Source organism: Cyprinus carpio, chromosome A8, assembly GCF_018340385.1.
Source record: "Cyprinus carpio isolate SPL01 chromosome A8, ASM1834038v1, whole genome shotgun sequence".
In the NCBI taxonomy this organism is placed as follows: domain Eukaryota; kingdom Metazoa; phylum Chordata; class Actinopteri; order Cypriniformes; family Cyprinidae; genus Cyprinus; species Cyprinus carpio.
Window position 1 is genome coordinate 16743311 of NC_056579.1, and position 25466 is coordinate 16768776.

Below are 25466 nucleotides of genomic sequence, written 5' to 3' on the forward strand. Positions count from 1 at the left end.
ATAATAATAATAATAATAAAGTTCATGAATTGAATTCAGCATGTACACCTTGCAGTTATAACCCTTATGATGGCCCCAATGAGCATCCTGAGGCAGAGCTCCCCCTGGTGGCTGGGAAGTACCTGTATGTTTATGGGACCATGGATGAGGACGGCTTTTATGAGGGTATGTCACATTACAGTACAACATCAGAGCAGTCATACACTACCATTCAAAAGTTTGGTTGTCAGTAAACTACATTAATTAAAAAAACCCACTATCCACAACAAGGCTGCATTTATTTGAAAAAAAAAAAAATCACATTAAAAACCAAAAAACAGTGAAATATTATTACAATCTAAAATAAGTTTTCTATTTAAATGTATTTTAAAATGTAATTTATTCCTTTGATGGCAAAGCTGAATTTTCTGCAGCCATTGTTCATGCTCCTATTCATCACTCTGTACCCTTTTCTGTTCTCCAGGTGAGCTGTTGGACGGACAGCAGGGTCTGGTTCCCTCCAACTTTGTGGACTTTGTCCAGGATGAGGAGCTCGCGTCAGTTCCTCTTTTGGACCGCATCAAGGAACCGTCCTACCTCAACCACAGCCCCGCCTCCATGCCCAGCAGTGCCGTCAGTACACTCAGCACACTGCTCTCAGAGAAGTTGGACACCCTGGGCTCGGGTACCGGGACGGGCACCAGCAGTAGCAGTGGGGTTAGCAGCTTGGGCATGACCATGGGTCTGGGCATGGACTTTCTGGGACCCTGCAGCAATGGCACCGGCACGCTGGACGTGAACATTGACGAGATTGGAGAAGACATCGTGCCTTACCCCCGCCGCATTACCTTGATCAAGCAGCTGGCCAAGAGTGTAATCATAAGCTGGGATCCTCCGGTTGTGCTGCCCGGGTGGACGTCCATCAATGGCTACAACGTGCTGGTGGATCAGGAGGTACGCATGAGCGTACCCTTCGGCGGCCGCACCAAGTCTTTGATCGAGAAGCTGAACCTGGCCACCTGTACGCACCGCATCTCCATCCAGAGCATGACGGAGCGGGGGCTCTCCGATCCGCTGCGCTGCACACTGCTGGTGGGGAAAGATGTGGTGGTGGCACCCTATTACCTTCGTGTGGAGAACATCACGCAAGTATCGGCTGAGCTCACCTGGATGCCAAGCAACAGCAACTACAGCCACATGATCTTCCTGAACGACGTCGAATATGATGTTGTGAAGCCTGGAGGGTACAAATACCACTTCTACAACCTGAAGCCCATGACAGTGTATAAGATACGGGTGGTGGCCCGGCCCCATCAGATGCCCTGGCAGCTTCCCCTTGAGCAGAGGGAGAAGAAGGAGGTCTCAGTGGAGTTCTGCACTCAGCCAGCCGGTGGGTCAGCTAACACTGAACGCACACTCAACTTTACATTGTTCATTTCTTATTGTGTAGTGATTTGAGACCTGGTTATCTCTAGGGCTGTCAGTCGATTCAAAATTCAAACTTATTAATTGCATAATATTTTGTTGTGCCATAGCTTGACATGCGTTCTTGCATGTCATTCTAAAAATAAAGAAATAAATCAATCATATATATATCTATATATATATATATATTATATATATATATATATATATATATATATATATATATATATATATATATATACTAGATTAATGGATTAATGGCTGCTGAAAAATCAGCGTTGCCATGGCAGAAATAAATTACATTTTAAAATATATTAAAATATACACCTGTTATTTTAATTTCTAATAATATTTCATATTATTAATGTTTTTACTATATTTTTAGTTACATAAATGATGAGCCTTGGTGAGATAAGATCTTACCAACCCAAAACGTTTTGTTGTAAATTATCACACTAAATTGGCATGTTAAATTGCCAACCCTAGTTATCACTCATTTACTCCTATACCTTTTTATTTAAGCCTTATCCTGAATGAGTAATAAGAATACTTGGATTTTTTCAGTACATATTTCTCGAGAATTGTGCAAAAATTGTCCCCACCATGTCAGGATGTTGTGTGTGGTTGCTAGGCTGTTACTATGTGTTTGCAAAAAATGTTCTGCTTCTAAATGGTTGTTAGCGCAATGTAGTGTGGTTGCTAGGGTGCTCTGAATGGATGCAAAGTTTTTTAGAGTGGTTGCTCTGTAATTAATCCATGGATTAGTTTCTTGCAGATTTAAATATTTTTTAGCCCCCCAAACAAAAAAAATGTCAGCGATGCCATGTTTTTAGGGCATGATATCTCAAGAATTATAATTGCTGGTACCTCAAAATGAGCAAAATGTTGTACTCATCTAAAATGTTAATCTCACATTTTGATCATGACAGGGACTAAAACTGACAGAAAGTCTAATAAGGTTTATGCTTTAAGATTAAAACACATGTATTAGTAATCTTGGTTTTGTGGATTTATTATGGATGTAATTAAGCCCCCAATACCACCCACGTCTAGAAATGTTTCACTTTTTTAACTTTTAAGGGCCAATTATGAAAATATCTGTACCCAGAGGAGACTCTGAAAAATCTGAACTTGAAGAGAACAAGTTTGTCTTTGTATCTACCAACTCCTATGAGACCAGCAATAATAATCCTTGTCCAATTATAATTCTCATCCAAATATTTTGAAGACTTTATAGCTTCCTCGGTGAAAACGTCCTTGCTACTGAAGATCATATAAGTTGTCAGTTGTTTGTGGGAGTTCCTCATGTGCCAGATAACCGTTAACATTAGGCATTTAACCTTGATGCTAGGCTCTTCCTGTTTATCATTTCACCCTGCTAAAGGAGGAACCTGGAAGTTTAGTGCTCCATAAAGAGCTTCCTACCCTAGAGAGACAAGTAGACTAGCACAAGCTGTCTTCATTAAAAGAACCCTATGGCACTTTAGCGTATAAACGAAGAGCTGTCGGCTCTGGTTTTGGCATAACACCTATTATGCAGACATCTACCTGAGATGTTGATCAACCTAGTTGTGTTTTGCTATTCTTCATCTCTCAACGCTGTTCCCAGCGGACCCTGAAGATGCCTTGCTTTGGAGTACAGACGAATGAGAGCGAAGGAAATGAATGAATGCGTGATGAATGGAAATGGGACAAGCATTTGCCGCAGTAGGGAAGTGGAGCGACTGAAGATGAAAAGAGGAAGAATCAGAGAGGAAGTTAGAAAGGGGAGGGCGGAGGGGGATGCCCGGTATTCTGCTTCTGAGGGAGTCCTCGTTTGCTCGTTTTTTACTGTCTCCCACATTATTTCACACTGGCACACACACTCATAGACGTATACACTCTCATCGCAATGCCAAGAAGCAAAGCAGACATGCGTATGAGGATGCTTTCAGTGCCAGCTCATTCGTCTCTCCCATCCTGAGTGTGACAGCCATTGTCCAGGGAGGAAATGAAAGGCCATCAGCATTAGTACAGCTGTCTCCTGCCTTGCCGTGGCTCTCAGCAGAGCCTGTGATCATTAACAGTTGCAGTTTTTATTGCTATAGAATGCTGATTAAACCTAATGTTCTGTTTGGTGTGGAGAGACCCGAAGATGCTTTTAATATCTCAGAAATTACACTTCATACATCATTAGTTTGATACTTCATGAAGTATTCATACTTCAGAAGTTTACAAATGTCTGTCACTTTTGATCAAATTAATTCATCCTTGCTGAATAAAAATATTAATTAACTACTAATAACAATACTGCTGACCCTAAACGTTTGAACGGTAGTGTATCTTCATTAAATAAGAATGACAGCAATGAATTTATTTGCCAGTGTTAGTTGTAGCTGTGAATTATAAAATCGCCAAACATAAGATGCTTTCCATCATTCTTATGGTGAATACCCCAGCACAGTCTTCAGCTGTGTGTTTAAGTATTTACATAGTGGTTGGTGTGCAAAAGCACAACATTGACCTTGTGAAGTTAATTAATTTTGTAATTATGTAATTTAATCAAAACATAGAGTGCTACCAGAGTAGCCGGATTCTCGAGCAATTAAATCTTGTGAGACAGTTCTTTTTAGCAAATTAAAAATGTACAGGAAAGAGTAACTAGTGTAGGCAAATTCTTCTTCTTATTATTATTATCCAGTTCTTTTTAGCAAATAAAAAACATAAAGCACAACCAAAGGAGCCGGATTCACAAGAAAATGATTCTTAAGAGTCAGTTCATTTTTGCAAATCAAAAACTTACAGTACAATGTGAATGATAATAGCCAGATTCCCCAGTAAATGAAATAAGTCGTTCTTAGTGAATTAGTGAAACTACTTACAGCGCAACCAGAGTAGTCTGATTTAACTCATAAAGTTAATACATTTTATAATTGTGTCATTTATTTTAGAAACTGTCATTTTACAACATGCTACCTTTAATAAAACGTAAAGGAATATGGGAAAAACAATTCAACCAAACATCCTTGGCTTTGTGCACCCAGTTTTATTTTTATTTTCCTCGCTGTTTTAAAACATTTAAGAAAATGGAAGCTAAAGTGTTAACAGGAATGTTTTTTCTCCCACAATGCCTCTCTCTTATGTTTTTTTTTATTATTATTATTGATATTTTTAATTGAAATAGAATGTTAATTAAGGAAAGGCCACTCATGATGGAACGGTACTGCTCACAGATTATCGAATTTCCAGCACAGTGAAGAGCATGCCTCAGGACATCTTGAGATAAATGAACCCTCGGTCTAGTCTTGCCCACATTGTGTTCCCCAACTACAGACTGTGTAATGTGCACAGGGCAACAGAAACCCATCGGCCGGCTTCCCTGTGGACTAACGGTGCAGTCTTTTATTTCATGACGTCCATCTGCAGGCATTTACCCATGCAGCTGCAGCCTCAGATGAAGGCCTGATCAGATAAAGACAGGCTTTGAGCTGTTTTCAATTACAGAGCATTGATCCTGTTCCTCTGGATCAACTTCACAAATTATATGATCCACTTTGAGATCCACTGTCTTTCCACCAGCACTCAGTCATGCCCCTGACGTCTCTGGACCGATCAGCGCCCCGAGCAGCCTGTGGGCTCTGATCAGTGAGGGGAGGCCATTGATTAAGCGCTCCCCTTGATGATCTGTCATGTGGTGGGCAGAGAAATGATCAGTGTGGATAAGTGTGATCCATCGAAGATTTCAAACCAATGACGGGACTACCTGCTCTCTGACATCAGGATGGCTTCTCTTAATTGATTGTTTGAGAGGGTGCTTGTCACTGGGAAACCATTAACAGTTTACAAAGCTGTTTGATAAGTGTTTTAGTATACAACAAATGTGATGGCATCTCTCAGTTAAATGCAGTTAAAAAGTTGATAAAATAATGTATCAGATTTAAATTCTGCTATAAAGCACCTCAAGTCATTATTCAGTTAAAATCAGTTCATTGTTGAGTTTTATTCATCCGTAAAGCAGCTGTGATGTCGTCATCCAGCTCAGTTCAGTTCTCATCCAGCAGTGTCCATGCAGTCAAGTCAGTAATATTGCCAAATAGTAAGTGTCCAAAACTAAGCAAGCCAAAAGTCAACTGTGGCAAGGAACCCAAATTCCATTGGTGACAGTGGAGCAAAAAAACCTGGGGAGAAACAAGGCTCAGTCGTGGGGGCAATTCTCCTCTGGCTACATTACGCCAGAGTTTGGAGGAGGGGGGAGTTGAAGCTGGCTAAATGATTCTTATGAGCCAGTTCTTCATATCAAATCAAAAACATACAGTACCACATGACCAGGATAGCCAGATGCACAAACAAATGACTGATGAGCTGATTCTTTTTTAGTAAATCAGAAATGTGTGGTACAGCATGACCACAGTAGCCAGATTCACAGGTAAGTGATTCTTATAAGCCAGTTCTTTTTAGCAAATCCAAATCATACAGTATGCTCAGAGTAGTCGGATTGCAAAGCAAATGACTCTAATGAGCCTTTTCTTTTTAGTGAATCAGAAACACACAGTAAGATATGTGTAGTCTGATTACTGAAATGAATCACTCTTATGATTCATTTTGTTTTGAAGAGTTTCTGATTTGAACCTGTCTGAAACACCGCTCTGTGTAATTTGTAGCATTAGCAAAGAGAAAATTTATATCTGTACGTGTAAACAAAATGGAAATTATAACTGAAATATCTGCTAATGAATTGGAATTGAATCCCAGTTAGATTCAAATTGGTCTAAACAACCAGCCCTGACAAAATCGAATCAAATCAGGGCATCTGTATTGATAACCAGCCCTGACAAGCATCATCTGGTAACTGGTTACAACACATTTAAATGTTTTGAATTAAAACCAAGCGATAGATGGAGTGAATGATGCCTGCGTTTCAGGTTCTGAGATGGTACGGTCCATTGCTAGCAGCCACATAAAACACTCAGTATGATTAAGATGAATCAGCCCATATAAATTCAGAGTGCTGACATAAGCAAATACACTGTCGTCTATGCCCAGCTGGCGTCCCTTACGGCTGAAAAATGCACACACACCCACATGCACATTTACATGCCCATTACACATGCATCAAATTTTCATGCACAAGCATGCACGTGTTTCTGAAAGCAGAATGCATGTCACAGCCCACCCACAAACACAATAGCAGACCTACACAGATTTGGGGGAAGTCATGGCCTAATGGTTAGAGAGTTTGATTCCTAACCCTAAGGTTGTGGGTTTGAGTCTCGGGCCGGCAATACCACGACTGAGGTGCCCTTGAGCAAGGCACCAAACCCCCAACTGCTCCCCGGCGCCGCAACAAAAATGGCTGCCCACTGCTCCGGGTGTGTGTTCACGGTGTGTGTTCACTGCTGTGTGTGTGCACTTTGGATGGGTTAAATGCAGAGCAAAAATTCTGAGTATGGGTCAGCATACTTGGCTGTATGTCACGACACTTTGCTTGAATCATGAAACAGTGTAGCACCTCTCTCTTTTTTTTGTCTCAGGTCCTCCTTTACCTCCTCAGGATGTGCAAGTTCAGATGGGACAGACACCTGGAGTCTTGCAAATCCGCTGGAAGCCTCCTTCCCTCACTCCTACCGGCACTTCCAATGGAGCTAGTGTAATCGGATACATAGTCTGCACTAAAGGTCAAAAGGTGAAGTGATGTTGCTGATTCTTACTATCATCATGCCATTTGTGCATAACAGCTACTGATCTGTAATAAGCAGTGGGCGCTGCTAAAGAAGCCAATGAAAGGTCTAAGATCAGCTTGGAGGTTGAAAGTGTTAAGCTAGTTCACATTTTTGAGGTGCAGGTTTCATTGTGCTCACTGGCTCCATCAGGTGATCGTTTGTGTCATTGCTTGGCCAGTGTTTCCCTGTGTTATATAAGGCAGGGGTTTAAGTAAGTCATTTTGGACAATCTGACAAACACATTTTCGTTAGACAAAAAAGTACAATTATTTATGTATCATACATACAAATGTATTTGTTTCTGAGATGTTTTCCATGTCCCAGTAGGTTTGAAATATGCTGCTCTTAACAATAAGGATGTCTTAATGGTCCAGGACCAGTGTGAGGAAGTTTAGGGCTTGTTGACAGAAGTGTCACCCTGTAATTTTGTCACCTTGTTTTACATTCATAAAATTAAATGTGTTTTTTGCATGGCAAGGTTAAACATTTGGTTTTCTATGATGCATTAAGCATTTAGCTGTCTAACATTTGTCAGAAGTGTGAGAATACTTGTTATACTCTTATAAATATCATCTCTAACTGGTTGAAAATAATAAACAATTCAAAGCTGCTGTTTTCTAACAAACGTGTTTATGAATTTATTTCTGTCACAGAACTAAAACATAGCTGTGTAATGTCCAGCTATTATTGGAAATAAAATACCATAAATTATATGTATGTACTTGAAAATAATTTGAAAATAAATTGTACATAAAATTATCATTTTTTGATAATTTCAAAATGATCAAAGGCACATTTGTTTATTCCATATTTCTTTTGTTTGTTTGTTTTCAGATAGCAGAGATAATGTACCCCACAGCAGATTTCGTTACGGTGGAACTGAACCGTATCCAGGGTCTGGAAGCGCGGGAGGTCATTGTGAGGACAATATCAGCACAAGGAGAGTCGCAGGACTCTCCCGTGGCCACTATTCCGCACAACCTCCTGGTGGCTCACCCCCACGGACACCCCCCTCACCCACCTCCCTACCCACAAGCCTACCCCCCAACCCATCCACAACCGCATGTTCAGCCCCACTCCATCCCGCCACCCCACCCTCATCCACCACCCTCACACCCCCATGTTCACCCCTCGCCCTCCCAGTACCCCATGTCTAAACCCAAACTTCTACCAAGTGCCAGAGACCCCCATGCCAAAGAGCCAGAGATGGGCAGGCGAATGGGGCAGCCCTGGGAGCCGCATCCCCGGGCCCCGTCACCCCTTCCGCCCCCTTCACACCCAGGACACACACTGGAGCCCCCTCACATAGAGGGCCGGCGCTCACCCTCCCCTCAGAGGATCTTGCCTCAACCTCAGGGAGTGCCCATTCCCAACACAGTGGCTCGTGCTATAGCCCGCCAGGCAGCGCAGAGGAGCGCCCCGAACAGCAGGGTAAGTCCACTGGTTTGTTGGGCTAAATAAGGAATCAGTATGGAGGATTGCTGGAATGCTTTGAAGTGGCATGGCAAAGTATAATGTACATGATCTGTTTCAGGTGGAGAGGAGGAACATCTTCAGCGAGAGGGGTAACGCTCTGCATTCATTAAATTCAGATGAGGAGGAGGATGGGTACGATTCCCCTCACGCCAGACGAAGAGGTGCTTCTGTGGATGAGTTTCTCAGAGGTTCTGAGCTGGGCAGACATGTGAGTCTAAGAAATAGCAATCTTTTTGTACTGAAAAGGAAGGTTTTTGGGTGGGGGGTTTGAGTCAGCTGACAAGTTTACCAACGAAATGGACATTTCTGTTTATTTATGCTTTACAAATCATTACAAAATGTACATTCCGAGTGTCACGTTATATTATATTGAATTATATTATACTTATATTATGTTGATATTATATTGAATTAATAATGTATTTTATAAATTGATGTAGTATATTTTGTAACTTAATGTTAACATAAAATAATGAAAAATGCAAACTGACAAAAAAATTTCCTGACACAAAGAAATATTGCTGCAAATTTTTATATATCTTTATAATCGGGCAAGTATAAAATCTGAGCTAAAACATGACATTACATTTTTTATCATTACATTATTTTCCTTTGTTGTGTTTCTTTTTTTAAGAACATGCAAATAAATCACAGGTCTGAAGAGAGAGGGAGGGATTTTTTTTTTTTTTACTTTGAAGTTTTGCTTGTTTTCCTTGGATTCATAAATTAATAATTCATAAATGAAACAAATACAAAATCCAAGGAAAACAAGCAAAACATCAAAGTTTTACAAATAACAAAACAAAGACATTTGCAAAACCAATTAAGAACAAAGTATTGATGGGCAAAATTAAGAACCAGAAACATTAGAAAACCAGAGTGTAATTAAGTGAGATTTCTGTTCAGTTTTGAAGATTTCTTCCTGGAGTGTTAAATCATGAAGATCTCTGTGTGTATATCTCCAGCATCATCACTATAACCACAGTGATGAGTACTACACTGAGAGCAGTCGGGGCTCCGATCTGTCTGACATCATGGAGGAGGATGAGGAGGAGCTGTACTCGGAGATGCAGTTGGAAGAAGGACGTCGCCGCAGCATCAACTCACACAACACATTAAAGGTATGGAACAGACACCCTTCCGGCCGCCGTCTGTCTTGGGCGTGGGCCACTGGGCCACAGGCTAGAGGCTGGGACAGACGAAGGGGGATGGAGTATGCCATGTTCTGCAGGGCTCCTCCCAAGGGGTGGTACTAGATGGCTGGCACTTCAACCTGATAGAATAGGCTTGAAAGGCCAACTGCAGTTCAGTTAAGGTGGTCTTTAAAGGGTAAGAGTATTTTTGTTATAAAGTAACTCAGTGGATTTGTCCTGATTATATGACTAGAGTTGGTTTTCTGTGTTTTTGTGATGGTGAATTTAAAACAGAAGGTGGTAGACCTCTGATGTTGCATAAAAGCTTGAGCAGCAGGATCTTAACAGGTCACCCCATCCTCAGTCTCTCCTGGGTCCTAAAAGAGGGTTAGTGGGTTGCTTTGCACTACCGAACTTCGACGTCATCCAGTCATTTAGCCAGCTTTGTATAAGCCTGTCCAGTCATACAAAGCTCGATACATCTGAATGGCTTAACCTGAGGCTGCACACGCAATGCATGAGTAAACAATCGAATATGCTTTACGCTCTCCAGATGTTGCAAACTCTCTTGTTCAGTTTTAAGTATTGCATCACTATGCATTTGTATCTAGTAAAAATTGACCTGGATTACTCTGTATAATAGAAATGGCTCTTCTTGCAGATTCTTAGATTTATTGCATATGACAATCACATATGTGCAGATATATACAGTGCGTATTTGTTTGCTATGCCTGAAGTGTTTACCTCATGGAATATAACGCCATGGTTGTATGTATTTGTGATTATTATTAAATAAAGACAGGGTTTGTTTGTGTACTCTATGCATAATTATTATATAAACTGAATCTGTGTCAAGTGTCAAATTAGCTCCTACATGATCAGGTGAAAATAAACATATCATTCCAAGGGCATTTTGGGAATCTCATTTAAGTAAAGTCTGCTTAAATGAAACCGTTATTCACTTTTGATTATGTTTTTCTCTTGGTTACACTTCTGTTAAGTTTTACTTTTCTCAGTGTAATTTTTGAATTTAGTGAATATCTGTCTTTTCATGAAAAATGTTTAATACTGTTAAGATTTCTTTCAAAATATATTTATGAATAAGTATTATACAGAAAGGGTTCCAAAAATACATGATGTATTGAATATATGAAGCAATAAATGGTATATTATATTTCAGTTTTTGTCATTTTTGTTTTGAGTTATGTTTTTGGAGACCTGAGCAGCTATTGGGATTGTGGTATATAAAAATAACACCTTATATATATTACAGAATATTCCACTGTTTTGAGAGATGATTTGCCTCAAACTGCAGACATCTGTGCTACACTTTCAAACTTGTATACTAAAAAACAACAATATTTTTTTTTTTTTTAATATGCTGCTATAGCAATCACCTCTTAGGGTGCTTTCACACCTGCAGATCGATTGCTTTGTTCCCGAACAGTGATTAAAATTATTACAATGTTGCTTTTTATTCTTGGTTCGGTTCCCTTTCACAGGGCAAAATTTCTAAACGGACCAAAATTGTTAATTCAAGTCACACGCAAGTAAACTCCTCTCATTGGTCAAAGTTCCATGGTTTATTTTCTAGAATTCCACGCGTAGCTGTCATCTGTCAAGATGGAACAACAACAGCTTCGAGGGCTTAGTTTTTTGTTGTTGTTGATTTGTAGCTGTCATTATATAAATTTATCATTTTGAACAGGAGTCCAGGATTCGTTGGGTAAACATTTTAAAAATGCACCTAACAGTTACTACGAAGAAGAGCAATAAGACAGCATTATAAAATGAAAAGGTTCACTTTGATCTTGAATGGCGAAGATTTAGGGCCTATAGGGTGGATAGTATGCACATTGGGACCCTGGGACCATCTACTGCTTTTCACGGAACTTACGTAATCACCCATCATATATTGGATATAGCCTGGTTCTTTGGTCCGTTGGATGGGATTGCTTTCTCACTACAACCGAACCGCTCCAGAGTTCATTTTCAATCGAGCCGAGATCACCTCGTTCAGGCAATCTCGGACCGATTGTTTTGGCGTGGATCCGAGTGTGATTGCCGTGTTCACATATGCCCAAATGAACTGAGCTAACGGGGGAAATGCGCCACGTTCCGAAAAACAACGGGCCAGGTGTGAAAGCACCCTTAATCTAAAAATATGTGTATCAGGATGTAGAAATTTTAGGTTTGAAAATAGGTTTGTCTTTTTAATAATATATTTTTTTTAATTTCCATTCCAGGTTACTGGTCTACTTTTTAACACAATTCACTTGTTGCTTGGCAGATGAATCTCCATTTTTATTTTTATTTTTTATTCATGTACTGGATAGTCCTTAGATTCGTTAGTCTTGAACCTTTGATTGCCTGTTATTCATTTCTTAATGTTCTGAATTCTCATCTGTAGTAGTTGTTGTTGTTGTTGTTGGAATGTGCTATGTTAGTGGATTGTCTCAATGAGCCCTGCATATGTGATAATCTCCAGTTCTCATTTTCTGTACGGTTTGCAGTTCCTGATGTTTTCCTTCTACAGATTCCCTTCCGTCGCATGTCATGTCCGTCATGGAATGAGACTGCATGCCCTACATTCCACCATGACCTCCGATAACTAATTCTGTCTTTATTTTGTCTTTCTTTTCCCATTTTGTTCTCTATTTGCACACTGTTTTATCTTCTCTGCCTGTTCTAACACCATCAAACAAAACCCACCAAAAACAATCCCGATTTTAACTAATTGAAAAACGTCCAAATCTAACTGAAACTTTGGCTCCTCCTTCGTCAATCACCCTCTCCGGCTTCTAAAAGGCATATTATAGGCGTCAGGACCTAGCAGTGGACCGGGACAGTTGGGACCTGCAGCGGGAGGTGGTACGACAGCGCTCCTTGCGCTCCCACAAACGGCTGCACAGCATCCCGGAAGTTGCAGAGGAAGAACAGGACACTGGGGTGGAGGTCCTGGGTCAGCGGCTGCGTTTTGAGGAGGCTCGTCCGGGTACTCCTTGCAGAAGCCCGCAGCCCTACCACCAGGACTCACGGCAGCCAAACCACCTTTCCCCGAGCAAGAGTGTCCGCAGGCTGCAGAGGCAGCGCTCCTCTCCGCGCTATAGCTCCATAGAGGAGCGGCCACCGTGCTGGAGCAGCAGCAGTAGCAGGCAGACCACCAAGAGCCCGGACAGCGGACTAGACTGCGGGAGCGAGGAGGAGGGCTCACTTGGCTACCGTGGAAGCTACCACTCGTACACAGGGGGCAGCCCGCTTCGGGTGGGTTCTGGCCCCAACATGCGGGTGATCCACAGTGAGGGGCCTGTGGAGAGGCGTGCTCTGGCTGCTGGCAGGAAAAGGACACTGACCCGGCAGTGCAGCATGGATGAGGACTTCCTGGATACCATTCCGGAGACAAGGAGCATGCGGGAGTCATATCACCATTATCACTATCATCCACACCTTCGCCATCCCCAACGCAGGTTCCGGAGCGAGGGCAGGCTGAGCGAGGTTGGCAGGACCTATCACACGGACATTAGGGCCTACTCTGTGGCCAGACTCAACAGGGCAATGGATGAACCCCTGGTGTGTGTCTCCTACCCCTCTTCTCACCCTTCCGCCCTCTCCTCATCTACCAACTGCTTTGTGTTCTCATCGACAATCGATTAAACCATTCTTCTGTTCATGGTGTTCCATCCAGTCTGTCATTGGTTTATTTGCTTTTCTTCTTCTTGTTTTGCTTTTTTGTTTGGTCTATTTTACTAGACGTTGCTTAACTTTGTTATGTTGTTGTTTGAGTTCACCTTTTGATGTTAGATTGTATGAGCTTTCTTGACTTTATTGATTTGGTTTAGATCTCATGTGACTTTGTTTGATTCCTAGAGTGTTGAGTGAAATTTTTGGATGTGTAGATTTGTTTTGATTACCTAAAGGCCATTTCTGAGTGTTTCTTGTTTCTGTTGTAAGAAGAGTCTCAAATCAAATGACAATGTTTCCACAATCCTCCAACTTTAGAGTCTATATTAATAGTTTCTAGCAGAGGTATTCAACCCTGCTCCTGGAGACCCACTATCCTTCAGAGTTTAGCTCCAACCCTAATCACCTGAACAAGTTAATCTGGGTCCTCAAGATCACTTGAAAACTCACAGGCTGGTGTGTTGAAGCAGGCTGGAAATAAACTTTGTAGGATAGTGGGTCTCCAAGAGCAAGGTTGAAGACCTCTGGTTTAGAGCAGTGTATACAAACCCTGTTCCTGGAGGCACCCCGTAAGTACATATTTTGGATGTCTACCTAATCTGACCAATCCATTTTAGGTCTTGGAGTCTCTACTCCCACTTTGATTGGGAAGAGTACAAGAATTTGTAGTGTTGGGGTGCCTACAGGAACAGGTTTGGGAAACACTGGTTTAGAGTTGTTAATGGAAAGCTAGAAAGACCAAAAGTATGGCTAATCTGCACATTTAACAGTGCACCATGGACAAGTCATTCACAAGTCAGTGAACAATGTGGTGCCACTGATTGGAACAGTCAAAGCTGGTTTGTTTGGGCTTGAACAGATAACCCATCCTCACTTATTTGGATTGAGTAGCACAAATGCATTCTTTTTTGATGTATTCATAGTTGTTTTTTTCTAATACCTGCTCATACATCAAGGTTTTTGCTCTACTGGCCTAATAGTACTAAAATATTTGAGAGGGACCAAATGAAAATTTCAAGAATTAGATATTGAAAAATTGTCCATTATTCTGAAAATTCCAGGGAAATCTCCCAGGATGTCTGTGGTGGTTAAGGTCCTGAATACTATCATATACAGATTTTCAGCACGCTAAATAGTTGTAATGACAGTTTTATATACTCCACACATTGTAGGCAGACCATAATGTAGAATGATATGATCCAAAAAAGCTCATCACAAACTACATTGAAAACTTTACCATATGAACTGAAGAGGAGCAGAACAAAAACCAAAATGGTCTTTAGCTAAGCGTATGATTTCTGCCAAAACCCTGCTCATGTTGTTGTCAGAGTGTGTTTCAATTGTTTATGTTAAATGTTTTGGCGGGTTCATCCTACTTGTTTTGTTTTCAATTGGGACTAGAATCTCAATCTCTAAAGAAATCAGTTTATGCATTATTATTATTTTATTTTATTTATGATGGGAATGTTTTTTTAATAGGATATCTATTTTTAAAGCACCACTGGCTTTGATAACATTTTAATATTTGCTTTTGAAATTTTAGGGAGCTCTCCCTCAACAGGACGCTCGGATCGACTGGACCATTCCGGCCGTAGGACGAGTCACGGCTGTCCACCCCCTCAGAGAAGACCAATGACAGTCCCTTCCATTGGTTAGTGTGGTCACAAGATGTTTGGACTCTCCCTCCCTTCCTTTAGTGTCTTTTGTAGAGACACCTATTGTGTGTTCCTCTGTTTTCCTTACATGCCAATGATGACAGTTCAGGAGTTCTATAAGCCCTGGGAGTCACTTTTGGTTGATCTTTGCCATTGATTCTATTTCAGATTCAATAATAATTAAAAAAGGGAGAGGTTATTTAATTGCTTAATTCTAGTATACAAATAGTAGTCCTAACAGGCCACACACTGTCGCCTAGAAAACCATCAGGTTAAACATTGCTGTTTTACTCTGGCGCAACTCATGTCAACTGGCTTTCAATACTGTTTTAAGATCAGTATGCACTTCCGATCCTAAAACACTCATCGAGAGCCTTGAAAATGTCATAATCCACAACTCACGGGCTGAGTAGAGGGGCTGTGGCTGTAATGCTCTGATTGGTGTTTCCATAGAGATCACCATGGAGAATAACAGTGAGGGGAGTGAGGGGAACCTCTCACCTATCAAGGACGATGTTTACTATACCAATGTAGCCCACCGCAGGACATGGCCCCCACAGCGAACAGAGCACCAATATGGTATGTGGCGTGGTTCATCCATGAAAAAGAAAATTTAACTTAAATTACCAGAATAAATTTGAACTGATATATCAGATTATTAGAAGAGTATCTTGTTTAAAGACCCTTATGAAATCAAAGTAAGAGTTTTTGTGGCTTTTATTCATGGGGTCTTTAAATTATTATTTCTTAACTAAATGAACGTTAAGCTCTATTGACTGCTTCTGTGACATGCTGTTTATCACAGATAAAAAATTTAGATTCTTCAATTTCTAAAAAATGACAATGCCTCTCAGCAGTTCAGCCAGAATAAATGGTAAAAGAAAAAAACAACAACTTTGTTTTAGAAGTAGAGCCACAAATCTTAAACATAATACATGAGATTAGTGTGACGGTATTGCTTTATTAACCTTGTCTAAATAAAGTCATATCCAGTCTTTCAGTTCCTGTTATGTTTGCACTAAACCCTTAAACCTTAAACTTTCACAAATAGGATAATTATTGATCTATAACTATATAGACGTTCAGCAGTCTTAGCATTCAAATTTGGGACAGTTGTACAGCTCATACAGCACATATATTTAGCACAAAATACAAGCTTCACATTTTTTTTTAAACCTATAGATTTACATTGTAAATGTAGTACTGTAAACAAACATAGCTTACAGATCGGAAGCATATCGCAGATACAGTTGCTAGAGCTTTACTTGTATTGTTAACCTTAAAAAGAACAGAAGCTGCCTTTACCTTAGAACATGCAGGAGCCTCTCATTAACATTTGAAAGACAAATATGGATGAGGCATATTTATTGATCTATTTTTTATATTCATTTACCTTTTATATTTATATTTAGTTTTTAATCAAGAGTCCATTTCTATTTATGTACTATTATTTTACCTTTGTTTTTTCCTCCATGTTAATTTTTCTTTATTTTAGTTACAGATAACTAGTATTAGGTTAGGGTTTCGGTCTGTTTAAGGGTGATTGCTCCTTTCTTTGTGCTCATTGTGTGGTCTAAAACACCAGACAGTGTTTGTGAACCCCTCTTCTCCTCCTCTTGCTCCCCTTGTTGCCTTTTTCCTCATCATCTATCTTTTACTGAGCTTCATTTGAGATCCTCGATTGTTTCATATGCATGTCTTTCTACTGTTGAATGTTGTAAGACTGCAAACCATAAGAGCAGAGATGTCTTCACTCCTTTGCCAGCTTTCATAGAGGTCTATGATAATAACTGTGATTTTAAATGCTGCTTGTGAATGTTCTACATATCCTTATCAGTAACTGGGTGCATGATTCACTTTTATCAGCTCCACATACACTTTTAAGTAACTGGCATGGTCTACCATTTACTCCTCTCTAAGACTTTGGTAAACGATAACAGAAAAGAGATTGGTAGTGGATCATTCCAGTGAAGTATTGCTAGTGAGTTGCTGCATGTCTGTCCAAGAGCGTTCTGTAGGTTGTTACAGTAAAACAGCAATGTTTTTATTGTTCCCTTGTTCTTTTAATATGCATGGCGGTTTCAAACATGTTCTTACTGCATTCTTCTGTTTTCAGTGTGCTTGTATATTATCCCACTGGTGTGCTGTGTGCTAGATAATTTTACTGTATAGGGAACATGCATTTGTATCAAGTGTGATTAGCATTTCTATCAGTATTTTGTTAATATGTAGTCTTAAGATGCAGTCTCACTTTAAGAAGGAATCGTACTATATATCATATAGTCATATAGCAGGACACTGTATGTCATTTTCTTAACATCGTTTAGCTGTCATAGACTGATGCGTCTGAGGATACAGATTAGGCTAAACGTGCTGCGGTCTCTTTTTGGCTTTAGCTGTCCTTTGGTTTCTGTGTGTAGCAGAAGCTTGCCCTCTCCTGTGTTTCAGATGGTCATGGAGGACGTGACCGGCGGTCTCCAGACTACTATGAGTCGGAACCAGAGGACTTGTCCCGAATCTTTGTGGCCATGTTTGACTATGACCCCCTGTCAATGTCTCCTAACCCTGATGCTGCTGTAGAGGAGCTTCCCTTCAAGGAGGGCCAGATCATAAAGGTTTGTTGTTTTTCCATTTCTTTCCACTTTTTAAAACTTTTTATTTCTACTCTATTTAGGGATGCATTGATGCAGATGATCATTATGTTTATGTACTAATGTACAAATTGAATTGCCAATAGTAAAAGTAGTGATTATTAAATTATATAGTATAATATATAATTATTAATACACATTTTAATATGAATTTATCAATACAGTAAAAATGTAATATTATTTATTACTGTAACTATATTACACTTTTTTATTCATTCTATATAATAAATATATAATTATAAATAAATATTTATTTATGTGATGATGATAATAATGATGTCTTTTTTTATTACATTGCGCTTTCATAATTGTATATTATAAATTCTATTCTGATTTCTATTCTATTCTATTTAGGGATGCACCATTACAAAAAGGCTGATACCAATAGTTGATGATATTTATGTGTTTTTTGTCCCAATTAGTAATACTGATTATTAAATTATAAATGTATATTTTTTCAAATATTAATTTAGCAATATATACAGTAATGAGTATATAATCCATTTTATACATTTATTTTTATGTATGTAAATATTTATATGGATTTATATTTGTTTTTATGTAAAAAAAAAAACATTAATAATTGTATACATGACTAATTGAATAAAATGATTTTATTAAATCATATTGTTCGATTCTGTGCACCAATACAGAAGTTTTGACTGATTAAATAATTGATAATTATATTTAGATATTTATGTAACAATATAGTTTCCAGTATTGAAAGAATACTGATTATTAAATTGTTCTTTTTATTGTTACTTTACTGTATTTTATATCTAAACATATGTATATGGATTTATAATGATTTATAATGATCTATTTTATATAAATAAAACTTTGTGCATTGCTAATTATATATTCTAAGTTCTTCTCTGTTCAAGTGCTATTCTAGTGCAAGTCAGTTCATTGCCATCTTGCCATTTCAGTGTTCATGATATACATATCTTCTGTTTGCAGTGGCCATTTACATTTATTTAATTTCCAGACACTTTTATCCAAAGTGACATACCAATGAAAATAATACAAGCATAAGTAAATAATCCAAGATAGAAAACCTCAGAAGTAGTACTACCGTACAAAATTGAGGAGAGCAGTAGTGCAGGACATTAGAGAGAGTGTAATTAAAAAGGGAATGAAATGAGTTCAATTATGGCCCTGCTGTGTTGTCCAGGTGTTTGGAGAGAAGGACACAGATGGATTCTATAGGGCAGAGATCTGTGGCCGCAGGGGGCTCATCCCCTGTAACATGGTCTCAGAGATCCAGACGGATGATGATGAAATGGTGGACCAGCTGCTCAAACAGGGGTTTCTTCCTCTCAACACGCCCATTGAGAAAATAGGTATGAACTAAGAGGTCATTTGTATTGAACCCTGTCCATCTCACCCCTATATGCTTCATTTTCTGACTATTCTCTTTCTTTCTGATTTAAGATTTAACATGGTGCTAGTCTGTAAGTTGTCTACCTTTTCCATACTATTCCTTACAGTATACAGTATAACTCTTAAAGGGATAGTTCACCAAAAAATGGAAATTCTATCATCACTCATGTTGTTGCAAATTCGTATGACTTTTTATCATCTGGGGAAAATAAAAGGAATCATAGCAGAATGTCAAAGATGGATTATTCCTTTAAATCCCGTGCCTTCCTTGCCTTCATTCTTTCCTCTCTCTCTTTCATTTCTTTTTTGCTTTCCTCTTTTCTTTTCAGTAAACTGTAATAGGTTCAAAGATGGCCGTTCAGTTAATCGCAGGTCCCGGAAATCCAAGAGAGGTTTGTGCCCACAAAGTTTTTCCACCAGTTTTCTTTTTCACTTAAGTGCCTTTTCACAGCTCACCTCCATGTTGTCCTTCAACACTTGAATGTCACACAAGCATAAGTTATTCTTCCTGTTCTCACTGACACCTCATACAGGGTATAATGCAGATTGAACAGTGGAGTCCACAAGTCTGAAACTGCTCTGAAAATAGTTCTGTTTTATATTTTAGAGCATTTTGAGCTATAAGTAGGAGCATTTGAGTTTATACTGAGTTCATATGATCAGTGTCATGCATTTACTTTTGATTTCTTTGTTTGATTTTTTTTCTAAAACTCTATTTCTTTCCATTTTCAATGTGAAATTTTCAATATGATGTAGACTCAAACTTTTGGACCCTACAGCTCAGACTAGTGGACATTTGAATTTGATATTCATAACTTGTCTACTAAATGTGCCTTCTGTTTTTCATGACTGTATTTAAGAAAAAGTTCTGCATGTGTCAGTGAAGAACATATTTTGTAGAATTTGTATAATTTATAGTCGTTAAAAATGATGATAAATATTAAATGCCGTTGTTTGTCAGGGTTGCTCTATTGGCTTAGTAGAAAGTATTTTAACATTGAAAAGAAAAAACACACAAATTTATCCCTTAGAGGGCAATTTTTTTTTTTTTTTTGAAATAACATCAAATGGAGTATGTCTTGAAGTCATTATTACAACAAGTTCTGCTGTCATTCATAAATCATGCTCTTTTTTGACATAGTTTAATTTAAACATTTTAATCATCAAAGAGTACTTTGTTTTTCTTTCTCTCCAGTATTTATTGCTGATTTATTTGTTTTCCTCATTTATTCTTAACCTCTTTTTTCCAGAGAGGAACAAAAGGAGTGGAAGGCAGCACCAGGTGTCGACGCGGAGGATGGTGGCCTTGTATGACTATGACCCCAGAGAGAGCTCTCCTAACGTGGATGTGGAGGTACTAAGAGACTACATTTTGTCCTGGCTTTTTCTTGCTCTCACGGTCTCATCCCATAAGCTTTTGATTTTACGCTGGCTGGCCTGGATGTCTGCCGATGTCTGCTTTTATAATAGCCACCAAATTCATTTTCTGCCTGTTTTTCTTGCTTTTGGGGCAACAGTGTGGTGTGTTTTAATTGTTACTGTTCATTCAGATGGTACACGGCAGCTCTAAATGTTAAGTTCTGGTTACAAAGAAAATGGAAATTCTGTCATTATTTACTCACTATTACTGTACATCATTCTAGTCCTGTGTGACTTTCTTCTGTGAAGATATCCTTTGTAAAGTTGAAGTGTGTAATTTCTGTGCCAAACAGAATTTAAGAATTCCTGTTTTAAAACAGGATTCCCCAGAACTCCCCCTTTCTGCCAGTTATGTGCACAGTGCACACTATTTTTAGTGAAAACTATTTTTAATCATTTTAGTTCTAGATAACATCACTGGTCCTTCATTGTTAGGAAAACAAATAGTCCCACTCCAAAAACCTCACCTATAAAGTTATATGCACTTCTAAATGTATCTGTCAGAAGGCATCAGAATAGAATAACATCCTGACAACCAGGCCTGCTTTCAACATTTTTACTTTGTATTAGTGTAGTTGTACTTCCTGTAAGATTCTAATCATAAAAAACAACTACATAAAAACTATAAATTTAAAAGCACATAACTGGTTGAAATCTGCCTTAGTAGTAACGCCCATCAAATTTGTCCAGTTCAATTCCAATTCTATAAAAAATATTAATAATAATAAACCTCACAGAACAAACAAGGTTACATCAACTAATAATTATATATGATAATTAGCATTTTCAAGTCTTTTACACCCCATTGTCACTTACTGTCACCTTTGCATTGCCTCTGGCACACAGGCCCGCTATGGGGGCAGCTTGCAGAGTGAGGAGGTGAGTGTGGAAGGAAGTAGTAAGTCTACACTCACTGGGCCTGTGCCAAATGACACTCTATTTCCTGCTGAGGGAGCTCACTGCACTGCATCAGCACCTGTACTGTCTGTGGACATCTCACTTACGGGACCCAAAGATCATAATGCATGTGCAGTACATTTGCATTTCATACTGAATGTGTTTTAAAGCCTTCATAATTAGCTTTATGAATGATTCTCTAAGGAAATAAGCGTTAGAAATGCTTTATATTCCATGATGGTAGTGTTAGTGTCATGCTTTAGTAAACATTTAAATGAATTCCAATGTGTATGCATGCATTTATTGGATATCATGAATCATCATAATGCATTTATAAAGGCTTTGTGAAATCTGCTGTGCTGTAAGTGAGTGAGTTCCTATGAAAGGAATAGGGAGTGGTTATTTGTGAGATCTCGTGTGTGGTTTTTGGTGCTGTTGTTGGACTGGAGGTAAAGGGTTACACAATCACTGTGGTTTGTTAACACAGCTCCCAGTCTGACAGAAAAGACCTGCCTTGCCCAGTGTTGGTTGATCTGTGTGTGTACTTCACAAGTCTTGTGGATGTCGTTTTGGACCTGAACTAGTGAATGTTGCTATAAATTATTCATTTTCATTCTAATAGGGTACGCAGAGATCCTTTTAGATATCTGATGTTACTTAGGTTTGTTTTTAGGAGTATAGAGTTAGACCTAAACCTCATGTAGGTTGAATGTTTAGATTAGTAGGTTTTAATTCTGTCAAAGCTATGTTGTCTTCAATATCTAAATAGCGTGCAAATGTCCAGAAGTGAAAAAGTCCCCTATAGACATAGATAGATAGATAGATAGATAGATAGATAGATAGATAGATAGATAGATAGATAGATAGATAGATAGATAGATAGATAGATAGATAGATAGATAGATAGATAGATAGATAGATAGATAGATAGATAGATAGAGACAGGCTGATTTGTGATTGATTGATTCTTTAAAGTGATTAATACATCTGTATTGTGATTTTAACTGTTGCATATTAAATCAGCTCTGTGACAGTTATGAACGATGACTGAAATCTAACATGGTTTGCATTTTCTGCCCTTCAGGCTGAGCTGACATTTTGTGCAGGTGATGTGATCACAGTTTTTGGAGAGATCGATGAGGATGGCTTTTATTATGTGAGTAAATGATTCACAGCATCTCTGTTTTTGGTGCAGACACTGTATTATTCTGCGAATGTGTATTGCAAAACACCTAATGCTGTTCATGTTTGAGGTTATTCCTGCTTTTAGCCCTGAACAGAGGAGAGCTGTCACACTGGGATTTTGCCTTAGATACATGATGTCCTGTGTTTTCTATTCAGGGGGAGCTCAATGGACACAAGGGTCTGGTCCCCTCCAACTTTCTCGAAGAAGTGCCTGATGACGTGGAGGTTTACCTTACCAACACCCCGAGCCGTCACCACCAGGACCACCCATCCCGGACAAAGAGCAAAAGGGTACATCCTGTTTCACACTAGCCCTCTGTCATCCATTCGCTCTTTTTTAAATCTCCTTCCTGCTCCGCTGTTTTCCTCTTCTCCGTCTGTGTGTTGTGTTGTGTGACAGCCGGTTGCTGTTTTGATGGATCATTGAAGGAAAACAGAAAACAAAAGAGAGACAGCTTACTAAACAGAGACATACCATAAAATACAAGACTGAGGAACCTTTATTTTTATGTCAGATGTTCTGCGGAGGAGAAATGTGAACTGTTAATGAAATTGCATATTCATAAAGCATTGTTTGGAAAAGAAGTATTCACACAAAGAGATGTGCCAGATTACTAGTTGTTTATTGTTATTATTTATGGAAAAAGAAGCACTAAAAGACTATTATTTTTTACCTAATTCACAAATGAGGCATTGTAATAGATGCTTTATGAATGTAGATTAACTGTGTTTAAAAGTGAAATCCATTTATAATAGAGGAGATAGTTTGGTGTACAGAGAACTGAAACCATGTAGAACTGTAGAACTGCATGCTTTTTCTTTCAGAATGCTTCGAAACCACCGTGAAATTTTTAGGTGCTTTAACGGATTGAGACCAGTTAAGAAAAGAAAAAAAAAACTTTTGTATATGTTTCCAAAAGAATTGTTTTTTTTTTTTGTATATTGCTGATATATAAGACTATCAACTTACAGAGAGACACAAAAAAAATGTTGCAAGTAGAGAGAGTTCAAGAATGATTTTATCTGTAGATGTAGATATTGTACAATTGTCTGTATAAAAAAGAAGAAAAAAGAAAATATAATTGCTGATGGATGTTCTGCTGAATCATCAGGACCCATCAAGGTTTTTATGTACTGAAAGTTTTGTGATTCTTTTCTCATATTCATTGTGCAGACAATTGAAATGCATTGCATCATGGCATTGTTTTTTTTTTTCTCACTTGCTTGGCAAAACAGAAGAAGAGTGTTCATTTCACTCCGTAACGGCTCAGTATCTGTCACGTAAGTGAGCAACAGAGGATACCGCAAACAACGCTGTCCTCGTCTAATGCACACGACGCAGGTCCTTATTACTGTTGTTCCTGGTATGCACAAAACACACGCATATGACACATTCACAACAACAGTTTAAACAAAAGATTTATAAAAATTGGTCACAGACTCAAAAAAAAAAAAAAAGTTGATGTTTAAAGTTTGAATTGATTAAATCATCATTTCAGAATTTACATATGAACTAAAAGACATAATTAATTGCATTTTTAATTCAATAAATATTTTATTAATATTTAAATATTTCATTAATATGTACTGATTAATATGTTTATTATTTACTAATTGTTTTATTTATAATTTATTAATATATAATTATTTAATAATAATTATAATATAATAATGTAATTTTAATGTTTGCAATTTCAATATTTAAATTTTATTTAAAATATTTTTAAAGATCTAAATTGATTAAAATATTTGTATTATTGTTCTAAATATATATATAGATATATATATATATATATATATATATATATATATATATATATATATATATATTCATTAAAATTACTATTTAATTAATAGCAGTTAAACAGTGTTAAACTGACAGTCTTAATATGCACACAAATTCCCTACAGAAACATGCACTGACCAAGTTACTCATCATTCTCATGGCCTTGAATTACCAAGTCATATTTTTTGTGAATCAGTTCACAGTACCACAAGTGCAGCTGCTCCGAGAGCTGTGATTGGTCCACTGCTGTCAGTGCATTAGACAGGCACAGCTGGTATCTTCAGTTGTTTCTCTGGGTGTTGTCCATTATAATGTTCGTCTTTCATTGACTCCTACTGTAAGTCATAAGAAGCTATAAGGCCATTGTTGCACGGTCAGAATTGGACCCCTGACCCCCTTACCCCCACCCCTTCTCTTCTCTAGTGTGTGCAGTTTAGTAGCTTCCTAGTGTAAGCCCTGGGACAAACCCTCTCCTCTCCTGTAGCTGTGCACACTATCATACCACACTGAGCACAAATTCAAAATAAACACTTTTGAAATGAATACTGAAACATTGGCAAGGTCAGCCAGATCATAAAGGTGTGTGTGTGTATGTGATTGGGGTGCACTATTTCCATTAACTCTTGGAATGATCAAAAATGTCCAGCAAGCATAAGTACCATTAACCTTATCTATCTAAAAACTAGATTTTAGTTATATACTGTTTCCTAAACTTGATTGAATTGATTTTTAAGTTTATGCATTCTTACAACCACTTTTGTAAAAGAAAGCTTTTTTAAAGCAGGTTTGATTTGGCTCCAACACCCTTGGTGAAGTTACCATGCTGAAAGGTGATAGATTACGTCAAAAGACTGGTAAATTAAATATTTATCTTCTCTTTTCATTACCATTATAGATTATGTTGCTGTTAGCATACATATTAAATAAAATGTTGTGTTATGCAACTATACCACTGATATTAAGGGCAAATTATGGCATGTAAAAGATGTGTTTTTGGTGTTAAAGTTCACCCAAAATGTACATTTGCTGAAAATGTAATCATCCTCAGGCCATCCAAGATGTAGAGGGGTTTGTTTTTTCATCAGAACAAATCTGGA

The 25466-nt window shown here is 38.3% G+C and overlaps 1 protein-coding gene across 21 annotated transcripts in view; it reads left to right on the top strand.

Annotated features, from left to right (window-relative positions):
* Positions 1-25466, top strand: part of LOC109070212 (RIMS-binding protein 2-like) — a 112960-nt gene that overhangs the window by 86173 nt on the left and 1321 nt on the right. For 5 of the 21 annotated variants that reach the window (XM_042762514.1, XM_042762519.1, XM_042762515.1 and 2 more), the window contains 16 exons: positions 56-165; positions 464-1369; positions 6915-7066; positions 7938-8534; positions 8638-8787; positions 9545-9700; positions 12521-13282; positions 14930-15044; positions 15502-15627; positions 17497-17663; positions 18874-19042; positions 19412-19474; positions 20333-20436; positions 21348-21380; positions 22483-22554; positions 22740-22874. In XM_042762514.1, coding sequence (XP_042618448.1) covers positions 56-165; positions 464-1369; positions 6915-7066; positions 7938-8534; positions 8638-8787; positions 9545-9700; positions 12521-13282; positions 14930-15044; positions 15502-15627; positions 17497-17663; positions 18874-19042; positions 19412-19474; positions 20333-20436; positions 21348-21380; positions 22483-22554; positions 22740-22874 — 3817 coding nt within the window. Of the gene's footprint in view, positions 1-55; positions 166-463; positions 1370-6914; positions 7067-7937; positions 8535-8637; positions 8788-9544; positions 9701-12520; positions 13283-14929; positions 15045-15501; positions 15628-17496; positions 17664-18873; positions 19043-19411; positions 19475-20332; positions 20437-21347; positions 21381-22482; positions 22555-22739; positions 22875-22983; positions 24098-25153; positions 25369-25466 lie in introns of those variants that run through there. The other 16 variants (XR_006160665.1, XM_042762525.1, XR_006160667.1 and 13 more) reach the window with 16 other exon arrangements.